General features: G+C 45.9%; 3 protein-coding genes across 3 annotated transcripts in view; 1 reads left to right on the forward strand and 2 right to left on the reverse strand.

The window, feature by feature from the left end:
- Positions 1 to 17,274, forward strand: part of NPHP1 (nephrocystin 1) — a 181,929-nt gene that overhangs the window by 16,339 nt on the left and 148,316 nt on the right. Inside the window, exon 2 of the mRNA XM_066595813.1 lies at positions 16,449 to 16,667. The gene's annotated coding sequence lies outside the window, so the exon portion shown is untranslated. The remainder of the gene's footprint in view (positions 1 to 16,448; positions 16,668 to 17,274) is intronic.
- LOC136619780 (protein kinase C delta type-like) lies at positions 2,971 to 4,908 on the reverse strand. The gene is made up of 3 exons (XM_066594544.1): positions 4,539 to 4,908; positions 4,298 to 4,341; positions 2,971 to 4,021 (listed from the first exon to the last, which is right to left on the reverse strand). Exons 1-2 carry the CDS (start codon positions 4,886 to 4,888, stop codon positions 4,317 to 4,319), a joined length of 375 nt encoding a protein of 124 aa, XP_066450641.1. The 5' UTR covers positions 4,889 to 4,908; the 3' UTR covers positions 2,971 to 4,021; positions 4,298 to 4,316.
- On the reverse strand, positions 4,920 to 16,348 carry LOC136620144 (protein kinase C delta type-like). Its single transcript, XM_066594860.1, has 5 exons — positions 16,281 to 16,348; positions 5,494 to 5,747; positions 5,253 to 5,315; positions 4,981 to 5,093; positions 4,920 to 4,942 (listed from the first exon to the last, which is right to left on the reverse strand). Exons 2-5 carry the CDS (start codon positions 5,709 to 5,711, stop codon positions 4,920 to 4,922), a joined length of 417 nt encoding a protein of 138 aa, XP_066450957.1. The 5' UTR covers positions 5,712 to 5,747; positions 16,281 to 16,348.

Below are 17,274 nucleotides of genomic sequence, written 5' to 3' on the forward strand. Positions count from 1 at the left end.
GCTGCAGCAGACGGCACCCGGCCAGCAATTACCCGTTATAGTCAGGATGAGCGCGGCTTCAGATCAGCGTGATAATCACCACCGCCTGATGGGACGAAACAAAAGCATTGATTTCTATTAGCGGTATTCTTATCTGTAGTATTATCTGAATGTATACTCTGCTGGGAAAGATAGGTCTTGCCTTATATTTAAGCAGATATACGCTGGCGGCTCCCATAGACTCCTATGGGAGCTGCAGATAAAGGGAGGGAGGGGGAGTTTAATGCCAAAAGCGTACAGGTGCCTCTATTTAGGCATTATTAGTCATCCAAGGATTTATGCCGACCAAGGGATTTCCGCGCTGTGCCGTATTTTTTGCTAATACATTGCACCAGGGCATATGAATCGACAAAAAAATGTTAGTTTTGGCCACGACTCAATCACAGCCTTTTCCTTTTCACGTGTATTTTGACCAAGATGCAGCTGGCGTGCAAACGCATTACTCATGTGGAAGAGCATTTGGAGATACGCTTTATAGCAGCCTCATAGATCATTCACACAGTGGTCAGGATGGACTCATAGCTTCTAGGCATGTTCTATGACCTGTGCAAAGGTCATTTGGCAGGGAGGGGAGGAGGTGAGCTGTGACCATCACCTTTTTTGAATGGTAGATCCTGTTTTATCCATATGAAGGGTAGGTGTTACCTTCCATTGCAATCCTGCCTGTGATAATAATGAGATGACAGTTGCCGGGTGCAACATATTAGCAAAAAAATACGCCGCAGCACGGAGATCCCTCGGTTCTTTACAGAACAGAAAAGTCAGCTTATCATTTGGGCTCAGGTGTTTAAAAATATAGGATTTTAGGGTTTTTTAAAATACAAATCATGACTGTTTGTTTTTTTTAAATTATTTTTAAAGTATCCAAAAATTCTTAAAAACTATTCTCATTAAGGCCGGCTTCACACGGGTGAGAAAATTGTGTTAGATTTGTGTATTGCGAGACGCACAAATCTTGCACAATTATGAACCCCATTCTTTTCACTGGGGTCATACACATGAGCGATGTTTTCACGTGTGGCACCGCGATGCGATGTTGTGTGGGAAACAAATCGCGGCATGTTGTATATTCCTGTGTGCTCTTGCATCGCAGCGCCTATTGTGTGCCATGGGCCCGGCGGCAGCATCGCGCCACGTGTTAGGTACACAATGCGAGGTCTCCTAATGAAAACAATGGGATTAACTCTGCAATCCTCCGCTGCGACACAGTAATGTGAGGCTATTTTGATATAGAAACACACATGGGGGTGTGATTCACGGCCACTTATCGCCCTCGCTTGTGGGAAGTTAGTCCATGGGTTTCATTGGGTTCTTTCACGCGGCACGCTGCATTGTCCCGCTCATTAGTGCTGGAAAAGAACCCCTCTGACACCATTAAAGAATTTGGCCATTTTAGTGGCTGGGAACATCGGTACGTATTTTTTTGCGCACGACTTGTACGTGCAAAAAGTCCAAACACAGTTGTGTTCATAAATAGACAACTTGTATTCTGCAGAAACGCATCCACTCCTGTGCAGACGGCATATTCAGAAGAGCGGCCTGATTTGGGTTTGTGAAAACCTGACCAATTGTAATACATGTCTATTGTCCGTGCTGACCTGTATTTGTTCCGTGTGTCACCCGTGTGTCATGTGTTTTTTTTATTTGTGTACAAAACGGAACAAGGCCCAATTTTTTTTTCTAGCTTTGCCAGCAAACGTGTTAGAAACGGAGCACCGATGGAAACATATAAAAGCCTCCAGTATGATAGAAGGTCGGATATTTCCTGATATTTTTCAGGCATCATAGATGGTAAAAAAATTGTTACATAAATAAAAAAAAATATACATAACAAAGAAAATGACCCAAAGCCAACGTCAACCAAAACTGCCACCGTATGCACCCTGTAATCTAAAACCATTCGTATTACATATCAAAACGAGAAACAGCGCTTAGCTAATCACAGGCAGTGCTTGGCCATTCATTAAATTAAAGACAGTGATTGGCTGAGCGCTGTGACCAATCATAGGCAGCACTCAGCTGTCATTTAATCAATAGCTGAGTGCTGCCTGTGATTGGCTGAGCGCTCAGCCAATCAGATACATTCCTTTGAGAAGGTGGGGATTTTACATCCCCACCTTCTCAAAGAGATTCAGAGCAGTGCATGGAGAAGAAGCTGCTGGATGCGCCTGAGCAGCTGCTAAGAGGTGAGTATATATATATATATATATATTTTTTAACACATTCTAGGGATGATTTTCAGGGACGGACTTATATTTAAATCCCTTCCCCTAAAATCCCTGCAGGGCTTGCCGGCAGCCCATTGCTTTCAATGGGGATGCAGAAGCGCCGGTCCCATTAAAAGTAATGGGAGAACATCGCAATCTTTTGCCACAGCTATCACAGTGCTGTCACAGTGTTCAGTGACAATGGAGCTTCCTGCGGAGGTGAAAAAAACTTCTGCCACAGCTGTGGCAGGGGATTCTTTACTCCCCGCAGCGAGTCCCCTTGTCACTGAACACTGTGACAGTGCTTTCACAGTGCTCACTGACAAGGAGACTCCCCGCTGGGAAATATTGACATGCACCACAGTCTATGGTGCACGCATGTCCTATCATTTACAGGTGCTCACATTTGTACGCCTGTAAAACACGGACATGTGAACACACCATAGAGAACCAATGGTTCTATTGACGCATGGTTTTGTGCGCACCTATGTACGCATACGCTCATCTGAAAGCACCCTAAGTGGTGACCCTGTGGTTTATGCACTCTTGATGATCCATCTATTCTTCTTAGAACTCAAAAAGACAGATGTGATCTGAAGGGTGATTGAGTGTAACTACACGGGCGCCCCCTCCCCCCATCACTGCTCCTTAGGTATACGATCCCTAGTGGCATTGAGAGAACATTAAGATATCCAATAGAAATAAAGACACCGACACAAAGATCTATGGAGAAAGAACATTTTATTTCTAGTTATAGGAAATGGTAGATTTTTTTTATAGGGGAATGTTGAGGCTGTTGATCCAGAGGAAGGCGAAAACCCTTTGATAGGAAAAAGCCAATTATCCTTGTATAAAGGGGAAAAATTCCTTCCTGACCCCAAATATGGCGATCAGAGCAAGTCCCAAGATCAAAGCCGAAATCTGACCTGACTTTATAAAATGTATTATTGTTTCCATAAATCTATATAAATCTATTACCATTTATTGTTTGTGTGAGATATAATGTGTATTGGACTAAAGCTGTTTATAGACTGTGTTGATCCTGAGGAAGGCGAAAACCCCCTTCAGGAAAGAGCCAATTATCCTGTTTTAAGGGGGGAAAATTCCTTCCTGACCCCAAATATGGCGACCAGAATAAATCCCAGGCTCAAACGCCAGCCGCTCACCTCCCTAGTGTATGTGATGTCAGCTAAAGATTGTGTTTCTTTATGTTTATATTATGTTATTTATGTGGCTGATTCCTTATAAATAAGACCTAACCCTATTTACGGCTGTGAGTTAATCCAGAGGAAGGCAAAAACCTCCTTGAGGTATGAGCCAATTGTCCTCAAGTTGGAAAAATTCCTTCCTGACCCCAAATATGGCGATCAGAGCAAGTCCCTGGATCAAAGCCAACAACTACACCTGTCTGTGTGTATACTTGTGTCTATGTATGTGTTAGTGTCTACACTAGTGTCTAACCTTCATGTATGTGGTGCGTGCTACTTACCCGGCCTGTGCCGAGGTCTTACTAGTAACCAGGAGTTCAGGGATAATAGTCACTCGGGCTATTGTTCCTGAACTCGCCAGTTACCAATCAAGCACAGACCGCTCCTGGGGGCGTAGAGGGTTTTCAGGACAGGATGATGTCTGATGTCAGCTGCAGGATGTTGGGGTTCGGGGTAGCATGATGGTAAGGTAGGATGTAGTTGGTGGAGAGAGGATGTCGTTGGTAAGCCGGGGTCTTCTACAGCAGCAGAGTCGTGGGTTCAGCAGACAGTTGGCACGGGCCGAGCCTACAAGACATAAGAGGGAATTATCAGTTTTACCAGTTGTGGATATAAACCAGTGAACTAATGTAACATGACGACTTGTATCATGATCTGATTTGTATCTGATCTAAAGAAAAGATATTTTATATATTAAACTTTCTATGGTGTGTGAGGTTCTGCTACAGCGTATGGATATAATTGTCGGTGTCCTGTTCGTATAGGTGTATATAGGTTTACAGATGTGTGTAGGTGTATATAGGTGTATAGATATGTATGTGTAGGTATATAGAGGGTACTTACCAGATGGTTGAGGCTTCCTTCACAATCGAATTCTTCTCGTCATCCTAAGAAGAAGCACAGACATAGTAATTACAGGAGCAATTATAATGTAGCCGAGGAGGGAGTAGTCTGCGGACCAGACATGGTGACATGAAGCAGGGTTATTATATGACCTCCTGTGCTGTCTGACACCAGAGGAACAATGATGGTGAACACAGAGGTCTGCCTGAAGAACATCATTCCTGGAGGAGGAAGATCTTACCGGGTCCAGCTTGGTGAAGTGTACGAGAATCCGTCTATGGGGTGAAGAGGTGTCCCATCCTCCGGCCACGGAAGGTCTCGGTTCCTCGGAACTCTGCTGAAGGGCTTGAATGGCGGTTCTGCTCTTCTCAGTTCCAGCTCCTCCCAATTTACGGTGTTGAAGAAGCGGTGACCTCTGATGTTCTTGTGGACACCCAGCCTCTTCTTAGGCTTCTTTCGCAGCAGTCTCTTCACAAGATGCTTTACGTCCGCATCCAGCCAGGATGGGAATTTTGGCTTCTTTCTTTTGATGGACTTGATGATCTTCCTCCTGGAGGAGCCTTGGTAGAAAGGGGACTGTCCTGTTGCCATCCAGGATACGACAATCCCCAGGCTCCACCAGTCAACTGCTGCGTCGTAGTCTTTCTTACGAAGCACCTCTGGGGCCATGAATCGGTATGTGCCCGTCACTCCGCTGATCTTCTTAGACGGGACAACGCCGTCTTGGGCCAGCCCCAGGTCAATCAGGCGGATGTGTCCATCTCCGTCCAGCATGATGTTCGCCGGCTTTATGTCACTGCAATGAAAAAAAGAGAAATGTTAATCTGTTCAGTGATACAGAGGACTTAGGAATGTACCGCAGCCAAACCAGACCTAACTCAGGACTCTGGGAAAGCTGGGTACATTTTCTTCACCATCACAAGGAAGCAGGGAAATGTGGGACAGTTGTACTTACCGGTGGATGATGTAGCGTCGGTGCAGGAACTGGAGACCGCATGCTATCTCCGCTGTGTAGAATCTGAGAAAAGAGTGTAGTATCAATGACATGACATCATTCCCCTGACATCATGTTACCATCATAGTGTCACCACCAGAAGAGGCGCTGTTTATGGCAGCCTGTACGCCCTCCACTCTTCTGTACCTGTCATGTCGCCCTCAGTACCCCCCCTCCGTCTCCTGATTAGTCATTTACTCACCTCACATGGTTGATGTCCAAGCTGCCGCACATCCTGATCATAGCTGCCAGGCTTCCGCCGGACAGATACTCCGTGATGAAGTAGGCCCGGTCTGCAGACTGCTGTGCGGCGTACAGATGGCAGATGAAGGGGCAGTCTTGGGCCTTTAGGAGTATCCGCCGCTCTCTCCTTATGCTGTCTGCCTTGCTCTTTTCTCTGTCGACAACCTTGATGGCCATGAAGGTGTTCCTTCCGGGGAAAGATGCCAGGACCACCTCAAGAGAACAAATAGGAAATTATCACTGACAGCCGCCAGAGCGGAAAGTCATATACATTTATTACATGGGGTATTTATCGCTAGGCCGCCTTCACACGACCAAGAAGAGCGCGCAAGATTTGTGCGCAGCGAAATGCACAAATAAGAACCCCATTCAAAAGAAAGGAGTTCTTATTTGTGCGTCTCACAATTGCCACGAAGCAGATTTACAATCCGCATTGTGAGCATAGAGCTGGGCGCACACGACATATAGAAATTGCGTATTATGCAGGCGCTGTAAACCCATGTGATACGCTATATCTCGCAGGTAATTTATTGCATTGTCTTACGCAGTGCCGCTCACATTCGCTTGTTGGAATTGCGTAATACGCAAATGCAAAATAGAACGCAGCATGTCCTATTTTGCCGCATACATAAGCAAAATGGAGCCCATTGTTCTCTATTGTTGCGTATATACCCTCCACAATGGAATTAACATTAAAGGGGTTGTCCCGCGCCGAAACGGGTTTTTTTTTTTTTCAACAGCCCCCCCGTTCGGCGCGAGACAAACCCGATGCACTGGTTAAAAAAGAAAACCGGACAGTGCTTACCTGAATCCCCGCGCTCCGGTGACTTCTTACTTACCTGGTGAAGATGGCCGCCGGGATCTTCTCCCTCGGTGGACCGCAGGGCTTCTGTGCGGTCCATTGCCGATTCCAGCCTCCTGATTGGCTGGAATCGGCACGTGACGGGGCGGAGCTACACGGAGCCGCTCTCCGGCACGAGCGGCCCCATTCAGAAGAGAAGAAGACCGGACTGCGCAAGTGCGTCTAATCCGGCGATTAGACGCTGAAAATTAGACGGCACCATGGAGACGAGGACGCCAGCAACGGAGCAGGTAAGTGAATAACTTCTGATAACTTCTGTATGGCTCATAATTAATGCACAATGTACATTACAAAGTGCATTAATATGGCCATACAGAAGTGTATAACCCCACTTGCCTTCGGCGGGACAACCCCTTTAATTTACACCGTCTAATGCAGAAAGATAATCACAAAAACATTTTGGATGGATTTTTTTTTATTAGTGGAAACAAACATTATATAGTATTACATCGCAGTATTATAATAAGTAGACATTACCAGCGGACAGTTTGGATACGGTAAATCTAGCTGCGGCTCGGACCTTTTCCACAACCATCATTCAGAGCTTTGGGTCACCTTGCCCAAAGCAGGTTCTCACACCCTTTATTCACTCCTGTGGACTTGGACCCCTGGGACTGCGGCCCCCGAGACCACGGCTAGTGTCCCCCCCTCTCAGTATTAAGGCTGATATAGTGGAAGATCTTCTCTAAATATAGTGTAATAATACCAAGTTATATTCGGGCATGTTTGTCTTCAGGCATTTTATGACCTTCTTTATATGGCTTTAGCGCCTCAGTCTGGGCCTTTTCCAACCTCCTCCTTGGACTGGGGTCCTGCGTTACACCCGCCTGCTGTCTGCAATACCCTCAGCACTTCCTTTTTTGTTACCCAGATATTAAAAAAGTTAATAAATTCTTAAACTTGAAACAAAAATATGCATTTTTGCCACAGCTCTGCCACACTTGGCGTAAAAAACTGCATCAGAACCGCTGCAAAAAAAGAATCCCCACATTTGATCCCCACAATCAAAGCTATCTGTCCCTTGAGTAGAAAAAGCTTATAAATTCATATATATATAATTAAGTCATATAACTTACCTCGCTGAAGCTTCCTCTGCCCAAGATCTGAAGGGCGGTGAAGCGATTGATGTTAAATCCGCGGTCTGATGGTAGAGGGTCCTGGCTGGTGCCCGGTCTTGGCTCCTCATCCTCTCCGCTCCTCCTCCTCTTTATCTCCGTGAGTCCAATCAAATTGTCCTCTTCTCTCTTACGCTTTTCGGCATTTCTATGTCCATTGGACGACATTTTTCTCAATCCAGTAGTCTTCGCTCCAACCGCTGCCGTCGTCAGTTGAAAGGAAATGGCAGTTGGTCGAGTGGAGGTCAAAGGTCAGTGAAGCTGCCAGTACTTTGCTTGCCAGTACCCTGCTCTGCCATATACACTGTGATGTGGGCACCATGAGTGATGGTCTAGTGCCCAAAGAAATGGAGAAATTCATTGCTGGTTCTTCTAGTGCCACATTTTTAGTAGATGGGCAGGGATGGCACTTCATGTCTGGGTTGGCAGCGGTGCCCATAGTTTATCAGAAACATCTGGAGTTTTGAAAACTTACAGTTGTGTGGACATCGAAACAAACCCGCTGGAGGGATAAACCATAAATTGTACCAATGAGAGGAATAATAAAGCCTTGTGAGGGTCATTTTCTGCTGCATTGGCGTGTATTTCCATAGGTTACAATGGGCAGCGCCCTCGCCAGCGCAGATCTGGGTGTAGCGTGGGGAGATGCTTCTATGAAGGTTACAGACGGATTTATCCTCAATGGGGGTTTATTTTGAGGTGTGGAATTTTAGAAAGGGGTCACACAGAAATATTAGGAGGGTCTTATAAATCTACGGTCGCGGTGTGAGTTATTGTTGGGGGCTGTAAATTGGCGCAGTAATGTATATACGGTATTATAGGACTTTTTATTTAGACTGATCCAATAAAGACTATTTTATTAGACAAGTTTGTGAGTCCAATCTGAAGTCTGGGAGACGGAGAGGTTGTGTACAAGGTATAGCCGGGTTTATGGTTTCAACAGACGAGCGTGTAACAGAATACGCTCACTGCTGCGCATTTTTTGTGTGTGCAGTGAACAAGTGTATTTAACGCTCATGCTTGTGTAAATACGGAGCGTATGTCTGCAGGCACCATTTGTTCGCACAAGCGGGGGAATCGCTGCTCCCTGATTTAAAAGGCTAACTTGCCTAAAGTGGCGCCTGTGATTGCAGGTAGGCGCTGCGCTTAGTGCCAACCCACGCGGGCAGATGTGCGTGCCTCGCACCTCACATAGACTCTGTGGGACTTTTTGGTGCACAAACATAAGATAGGGCAGAAAAATTGGTAATGAACCAGTTAAAGATCAGTGGGTTGTATTCTGCACATTCTCTTCTATCACACGCATCTGTTTAATCCCAAAAATCACATACGAATGCATTTTTTTTTTTTTTCAGGCACCCATAGTAAATAGTGGGCATTCATGAACAAAAGCACAAAGATAGGTCCTGCTGCAATGTTTCACTATGGGTGCGAACAAGAAAGCATCGCTAATGTACATTAACCCATTGTAACCAGTGGCTTATTTTCCCATGCGAGTTCCATCCATTTCGCAATCAGACAGAACTCGCACGGGAAAAACATTTGCGTAAACAATCCCTGAGAAGCACATCTAGTGTGATGGCAATTCAAAAGTCAGAGAAGGAAAACCCCTGTCCATGTGCAGCCATGCTCCGTAGCGGTGAGTGGAGTTGCGTAGACGGCCATTTGTTTTTCCCTTACTCCGCAGACATGTTTTTTAACGCGGCCCTATTGCGGTCTGATTGTTTGGATGACAGTCACACATTCAGGGCGCCTCTACTTATATACAAGACATGATACGGGTGGGCATGGAGGCTCTAATACCCTATTGTACCGCCTCTAGCTTGGATACAAGATGTGATACAGGAGGGCCTGGAGGCTTTAGTACCCTATTGTACCTCCTCTAGCTTGGATACAAGATGTGATGCAGGTGGGCATGGAGACTTTAGTACACTGTTTCACCGCCTCTATCTTGTATACAATATGTGGTGTGGGCGGGCATGGAGGCTCTAGTAGTACCCTGTTGTACTGCCTTTAGTGTGGATACAAGACGTGATACTGGTGGGCATGGAGGCTCTAGTACCTGTTATACCACCTGTAGCTTGGATACAAGATGTGGTACAGGTGGGCATAGAGGCTCCAGTACCCTGTTGTATCACCTCTAGCTTGAATACATGATGTGATACAGGTGGCATGGAGGCTCTAGGAAACTAGCGCAGTGTTGAATCGCTACTAGCTTGGATACAGGATGTGATACAGATGGGCATGGAGGAACTAGTACTCTATTGTACCGCCTCGAGCTTGGATACAAGACGTGATACAGGCAGGCATGGAGGCTCTAGTACCCTGTTGTACCGCCTCTAGCTTGGATACAACATGTGATACAGGCAAGCATGGAGGCTCTAGGAAACTGTTGTATCGCCTTTATCTTGTATACAAGATGTGGTTTGGGCAGGCATGAAGGTTTTAGTAGCCTGTTATACCGTCTCTAGCTTGGATACAAGATGTGATATGAGCGGGCATGGAGACTCTAGTACCCTGTTGCATGGCCTCTAGCTTGGATACAAGGTGTGATACAGGCAGGCATGGAGGCTCTAGGACAGTGTTGTACCACAACTAGCTTGGATACAACATGTGATACAGGCAGGAATGGAGGCTCTAGTACCCTGTTGTACCGCTTCTAGCTTGGATACAACATGTTATACAGGTGGGCATGGAGACTCTAGGACCCTGTTGTACTGCTTCTATCTTGTATACAAGATATGATAACAGCGAGAATGGAGGCTCTAGTACCCTGTTATACCATCTCTAGCTTGGCTACAAGATGTGATATGGGCGGGCATGGAGGCTCTAGGACCGTGTTGTACCACTACTGGCTTGGATATAAAATGTGATACAGGCGGGCAAGGAGGCTCTAGTACTCTGTTGTACCGCCTCTAGCTTGGATACAAGATGTGATACGGGCAGGCATGGAGGCTCTAGTACTCTGTTGTACCGCCTCTAGCTTGGATACAAGAAGTGATATGGGCAGGCATGGAGGCGTAGAGGTTCTGTATAGTATCCTGCAGCATATGTGGGTAAGTAACTGGATCAGTGATAGAAAGCAGAGGGTGGTTATACGAAGGGGTGCTGATAAGTCTTTGGCTTTACCCAGAAAGAAACAAGATAGGAAGATGAAACGTTACATTTCTTCCACATACTCTCCACTGATGCCAACACACTTCTTACATCGGTATTCAAAGTTCTGTAAGCCTTGCAAAAAGAAGGATTTCGGTTGTGCCTCAAACCGGTCATCATCAGAGCTGCCTTCAATTGGTCCAAAAGTTCAATGTGATTCCGTGCATTGATGGTGGAACCATTTTGAAGGTAGTCCACTAGCATCACGCCCCATATCCCAGAACACAGATGCCAAAACCTTTGTGGCTGATTTTTGCACCCTGAACTTCTTTGGGCGAGGAGAACCACTGTGCCTCCACTCTTTTGACTGATCCTTGGTTTCAGATCATACAAATTAATCCAGGTCTCATACATAGTGACCAGTCGATCCAGGAAGTTCTTATCAGTCCGGAAACGCTGACAAACGGACCGGGAAGTTTTCACTCGCATGCTTTTCTGATCTGTTGTCAAACATTTGGGGACCCACTTTGCAGATGGCTTCTTCATGTTCAAATGTTCATAGATATTTGCATTCTACCATTCAACCCATGTTACCAGGAAGAGAATGCTCTTGCAGCGCTGAGGACGACACGGAAGACTGCCGGAGTGCCTAGAGAGCGGAACAGGGACAGCGCCTGTGAGGTGAGTACTTTTTTATGTAGTGTAGCTAGGGCTTATTTTCAGGGGAGGGCTTATATTACAACCCCCCTTAAAATCAGGGTAGGCCTTATTTTTGGGGGTAGGTCTTATTTTCTGGGAAACATGGTACATGTCACCATTACACACTGAATGGGAAATCACTGGGTAACACTGATATGAAAAAGGACTTGGAGGTTTTTGTTAACTGTAAACTTAACTGGAGCAACCAGTGTCAGGCAGCTGCTGCCAAGGCAAATAGGATCATGGAGTGCAACAAAAGATGTCTAGGGGCACATGATGAGAACATTGTTGTTCCTCTTTACAAGTCACTGGTCAGATCACACATGGAATATTGTGGACAGTTTTGGGCACCGATACTCAAGAAGGACCTATCAGAGCTTGAGCGGATACAAAGGTGGCAACTAAAGTAATAAACGGAATGGGCGGACTACAATACCCAGAGAAGTTATCAACAAAAGGGTTCAAGAGGGGCATGGATGCCTTTCTTGAGCGATACAATATTATATGTTATAATCATTAATAACATCAGAAGGGTCGGTGATCCAAGGATTATTCGAATTGCCAGATTGGAGTCCAAAAGGATTGTTTTTAAATGGGGAAAATTGCCTTTGACCTTATTTGTTTTTTTTGCCTTCCTCTGGATCAACATTGGAGAGTAATAGACTGAACTGGATGGACATATGTATTTTCGACCTTACATACTATGTTACTATATGGGTCCAACAGTTGCTGTAACTCAGTCTTTAGATCATGCAAACTCATAGGCTGTCAAAGTTGGTGTGTCAGATGGTCCCAAACGCTACCTTTTCTCCTTAGGGAGAGCACTTAGACGGTGAGTGAGGAGACTCATATGGCCATGCACGCTCCTCTGTGTAATATGCAAATAAGGGAGATGGAATAAAACCAGCAAAAGTCTGACTTTGGCTTGAAGGAATGCTGCCTTCCAATAGGTGGCAGTGTAGAGGTTTTATTCCATCTCCCTTATTTGCAGATGGTCCCATACATGTTCTATTGGCGATAAATGTAGCGACCGGGCAGCCACAGAAGTGTGGTAATGTTGTGGAGGCTCCTGTGACACCTTTGCTGTTTGTGGCTGAGCATTATCCTACTGGGCAATGCTTTCATGAATCGTTCAGCACAATATAGCGCTACGGGTATATTCTTGTGTTCTAAATCAGGGTTACGTATGAGCTGCTCAGAGAATCGCTGACAGGTCACAAAAAATTTGTGTAAGGGCAGACTTACACGGCCGTATGAGGAAAGCCCTGTGTGATTCCTGCAGGGTTTTTCCGCTGTGGAGTCAGCAGTGAGCCAGCCTATCGCCACATATGGCAGCCATATTGTACTGCAAATGACAGTGTCTTTCACGTACGCTGCCATCCGCAGACTTCCTGTTTTTGTTTGTTTACATTTTCTACACTGTTTCATTGCAATGGAGCATATATACGCCGCCTGTATGCAATGTATGTGAGCAACATAGCGTAAGGGAATGTATTTGATTGCCTGCAAATTATCGTGTATCACACGTGCAGACATTGCTTGCGTAATACATAGTAATCTTATGCCTGTCCTAAATCACAAATATTGAAAACAAGGCTAGAGGACCCTGACTTAGATATATGCAGAACTTGTTACAATTCATTAATTATTTTCTAATAAAACTTAGCACATGCAGTGACGTCGGTCTCTGGACAAAACTCTTCTTTAGTCCCGTGTCGATTGCTGTATTTTGGATCATAAATTGGTTAATATCTAAGCATTCCTCAGCTTAGTTAAGGCTTACATAGTTAAGTATATGTATATAGAAGATCAAATGAAGAACCTTTTATCATGTGTTTTAGCATTTCTATGAGGGAAAGTCAATCACCGTTTTTCTTCTTTAGGCCTTGTAAACTTCCGATTATCGTGTTCATATGCCAAAATATTTCAATACTTGTGTTAAGTAAGGCCCCCTGTCCACGGCCGCGGGGGAGGAGGGGAGAGCGCTGGCAGGTCTCTAAGGTAAGCCTATCTGACAGATAGGATCACCGTGGGGAATCATGGCAGTCGCAGCATGCCGCGATTTAAATCCCATGAGCAGAGAATCGTTAGGATTCTCCACTCATGGACGCTGACGCTGCGCTTTCCATAACAACCCTATGGAAAGCTTCACAGAGCGTGATCCGTGGGCAATTTATCGCAAGCAGATCCTCGCCTGTGGACAGGCTGCCGAGGTTACAAAATTAAGTGTGGAACAAGATGGTGTCCAGCAAACACTATGGTTTATCTCACAAAACCCTGCCATGACAGTGACTGACTGTCGTATGTGATGGTTCCCACCAGACCATCACACCAGCAGGGGGCAGTGTGCCGCTCCACAATAAAGGCAGGATTGTGGTGCTCACCCCGAGGGCTCCAGACACGAACACTGCCGTCACCAGTGCCGAAACTAAACCTGGATTTGTGGCTGCAGACAACCCAATTCTATTCCGTAGCAGTCCAGTTTAGTTGTTCATGACACCACTGCAAACAGAGGCAACGGTGGGTGTCAAACGCAGTACACGTAATGGGCACCATGAGAGCAGATGTCCTTCAGCCAAGTGCCTGGAAATGGTTCGGACAGACACAGGGACCTGTAAAGATGGTTCCACCTGTCTCCGGAGAGCAGACCACAAAACAATTGGCCTTCTTGAGCTATCAGATGATCCTCTTTACTGGTGGTCTGTTAAGGGTGTCCTGAGCCCGGTCACCTTGTGTGTCTTCATACATTCGCTGGTCCCAAAACCTCAGTCTTTTCAGAACGGTCCGTGGGGGACAATTCATCGATACGACCAACCAGCTTCTCATTTCCCAAGAATGCGCCCCTCTCAGAATCTCTTCTCTGCGTCGTAGAGGCGTCTAGTGGTCAACAATCTCTACACAAGTGGAAGAGGAGGTCACTACACACAATGTGCCTCTGAGAGCCTTTATAGGCCAAGGGGGGAACCACTTTTAAGGCCTCCGGGGGCAAGGCTGTTCATCTAATCACACCACAATACATTTGCTTATCTGCCTGAGATGTAACTGCATGCCGAGTTTTGCTCCAAAACAACAACTTCTTCTGGGGACTTTTTTTTTTCCCTTTTACAAAGAGTGTGTGTGAATGGGAATGCAGTAGAGATGAGCGAACGTACTCGGTAAGGCCGATTTCGCAATCGAGTACCGCGATTTTCGAGTACTTCACTACTCGGGTGAAAAGATTCGGAGGTCGCCGGGGGGCGTGGCGTGGCGTGGTGGAGCGGGGGGTAGCAGCGTGGAACAGGTGGGAGCTCTCTCTCTCTCCCTCTCCCCCCCTACTCCCCTCTGCAACCCCCCCGCTCACCCACAGCGCCCCCGAGTACTTTTCACCCGAGTAGTGAAGTACTCGAAAATCGCGGTGCTCGATTGCGAAATTGGCCTTACCGAGTACGTTTGCTCATCTCTAGAATGCAGTATTTACGCAGAGCCAGCATGGGTTTGTAGCACATAAGTCATGCCAGACAAATCTAATTCCTTTCTATGACAGAATCACCCACTGATCAGGGAAATGCGGTGGATATAGTATATCTTGACCTTAGTAAAGCATTTGACAAAATCTTATACCATCCTTATTGAAAAAAAAATGATGAAATATGGGATTAACAAGGCAACTGTTAGGCTAACTTCACACGGGCGAGTGCGACATAAAGCATGCAATTTCCACGCGGATGCGAGGCGTTTGTATATCAAAACCGTCTCTCATCACTTAGGGGAAGTAGTGATCGCACAACGCACAAATCTCGCTCATGTGAGGCCGGCCTGAAGTGGATTCCTTCTAGGTGCTTGGTTTTGTTTTACGACATGTGCACGCACCTAAGTGGTGTGGATTTTGTTGCGGACCTGCCTCGGGTTTTAACCCTTGTCCGTCAAGTGCAGTAATCGTCAGCATAAATGGGCATGCTGCGGATTTATAGTCCTATACGGGGCAGAAATTTACCACTTTGTTTAGAGATTATTTTAAGTCTCTCCCACATGGCTTGTATTGTAAATGAGGCAGAATTTGCATCGTGATTCCTGCAGTGGAAATTTCACAACATTTCCACCGTATGTGAAGATGGCCTAGGTGTGCGTTCACACGTCGGGGATTTGCTGACGATTTTGTTGCAGATCTGCAGATTTCACCCTCTCAATTAAATTCAAATTGAGTGCAAGTTGAAACTTTCCATTACTGCTTCTTGCAGTTTTCAAAAAATCCAAACTTGACTTGCGCTGCGTCTCCAAGGGCTACACTGTGATCTTGGGTGACATGACCCCTGTTGTGGTCAAAGTTGCCATGTAGCTGTAACCTTAAACAATGGCCTGCTGCATTGTATGGTCCAGTCAACCCTTGTGTTTGTTTCCCTTGCCCTGGCAGGCAAGGCCACCTACTAGCGTCCTGTACTGCCAGTGCCTATGATCACTAATACAAGCGATAAGGCATTGCAGGACAGAAGTCCTGCAATGCCTTAACATAGCAATCATAGGTGCTGTGGTGCAAGACCCCACAGGGACATAAAGAGTGAAAAAAAAAAAGATGTAAAAAAAAAACCTTCTTGTGCTTTTCCCCATATTAACATAAAAAATGTTTTTTAACATATTTGGTATCACCATATCCGTAATAATGCATACAATAAACTGAACACGCTTTTTATCCTGCAAGGAAACCCCCCATCCTAAAAAACGAAAATGAAAAAAAAAAAGCATTTTGCCTTCCAAAAAACGCAAGAATAACGTTCGGGTCTTTTGTATATCTGCGACCATACAGCAAAATGGTCTCTGTCCACGGTGAAATAGAACATGCTGCGTATCACACAATTCCGCACATGCTAATGTGAGCGGGACTGTGTAATCCAATGCATATGAATGAACCATGTATTACTGCGAATGAAACGCTCGCAGAATCCGCCATTCAAATCCGGTCGTGTGAGACCGGCCCAACAGTCCGCCCTGCCAGATTACCTCAGCTGCTTCCACCTCCGGGCAGATGGCGGTGTCTCACCACCTTCTCGGTGCCAGAGCGGTTTTATTTTCATGCTGGTGTTGCTGTAGGAGTTTTTTCTTATTTTTGAGGCTTTTTTTATTTACCCATCCATTTTCTTAAACTTTCATCACTTTCATCCCTTTCAGCTACTTCTGTGACACCATATCCACCATATCCATGATGTTTACAGTGCATACCTCTATCACCACTAGCAGCACTGCAGCCATATAATTCGGCAGCGTTGACTAGAGTCGTGGGTGTTTCTAAGGCAACAGGGAAGCTCCATCTGCGGCCACTAGTGATGACGTAGAAGCTCCCCTTCGGGCTCCAACGACTGGCAGAAGCTGGAAGGCTGCAGATATGGGGTATTCACGTCGTATCGTTGTTTTGTCCTTCTGCTCAGGGTGTTTAGTAGTTGTAGAGGCACAATGCAGGATTTGAGGAGGATCTGCAGCAGACTTCAAATAGTGTGGATTTACCCACTGCAGAAAATCTGCGCCAAAACCAAACATGCGAATATCATTGAATCTGCAGCAAAATCCGCAGTATAGTTTCCACTACGAATTTTGGTACAGATCTCTACCAAAGTCCATGCCGCGATCCGGAACAGATTTCATTCCTTCGCTTGGTGCGGATTTTGCCGTGTATCCTGCTGCTGTGGAAGGAATATGTGGAAATACGGTTTTTCATGTTTAAATTCCGCATGCAGATTTTGCCAAATGACAGGACAAAAAGTCTGCGTACAGATCCCCATAAAAACTGCGCCATAAAGCTGTGGGTTTTGCCTCAGTTTTTGAGGTGGAATTAGCCGTAGAAAGTTCCGCGGTGAATTTCACCGTATGAGCCTACGCTGACGGCGCGCTCACACCTGCCGGATCTTGGGGTGGATCTGTATCAGAATACACACAATTTGCTGCAAAATTTGTTGCGATCCGCAGCTGATTACACTCCATCAACTGAGGGCTCCCGCAC

Source organism: Eleutherodactylus coqui, chromosome 3 (assembly GCF_035609145.1).
Source record: "Eleutherodactylus coqui strain aEleCoq1 chromosome 3, aEleCoq1.hap1, whole genome shotgun sequence".
NCBI lineage: Eukaryota > Metazoa > Chordata > Amphibia > Anura > Eleutherodactylidae > Eleutherodactylus > Eleutherodactylus coqui.

Coding starts and splice junctions, on each gene's coding strand:
- LOC136619780 (XM_066594544.1), bottom strand. CDS start 4,888: ATGGCAACAGGACAGTCCCCTTTCTACCAAGGCTCCTCCAGGAGGAAG. Junction 4,342..4,538: donor ACTTCACCAAGCTGGACCCG/GTAAGATCTTCC, acceptor GCTTCTTCTTAG/GATGACGAGAAGAATTCGAT.
- LOC136620144 (XM_066594860.1), bottom strand. CDS start 5,711: ATGGCCATCAAGGTTGTCGACAGAGAAAAGAGCAAGGCAGACAGCATA. Junction 5,316..5,493: donor TTGGACATCAACCATGTGAG/GTGAGTAAATGA, acceptor CTCTTTTCTCAG/ATTCTACACAGCGGAGATAG. Junction 5,094..5,252: donor CGACGCTACATCATCCACCG/GTAAGTACAACT, acceptor TTTTCATTGCAG/TGACATAAAGCCGGCGAACA.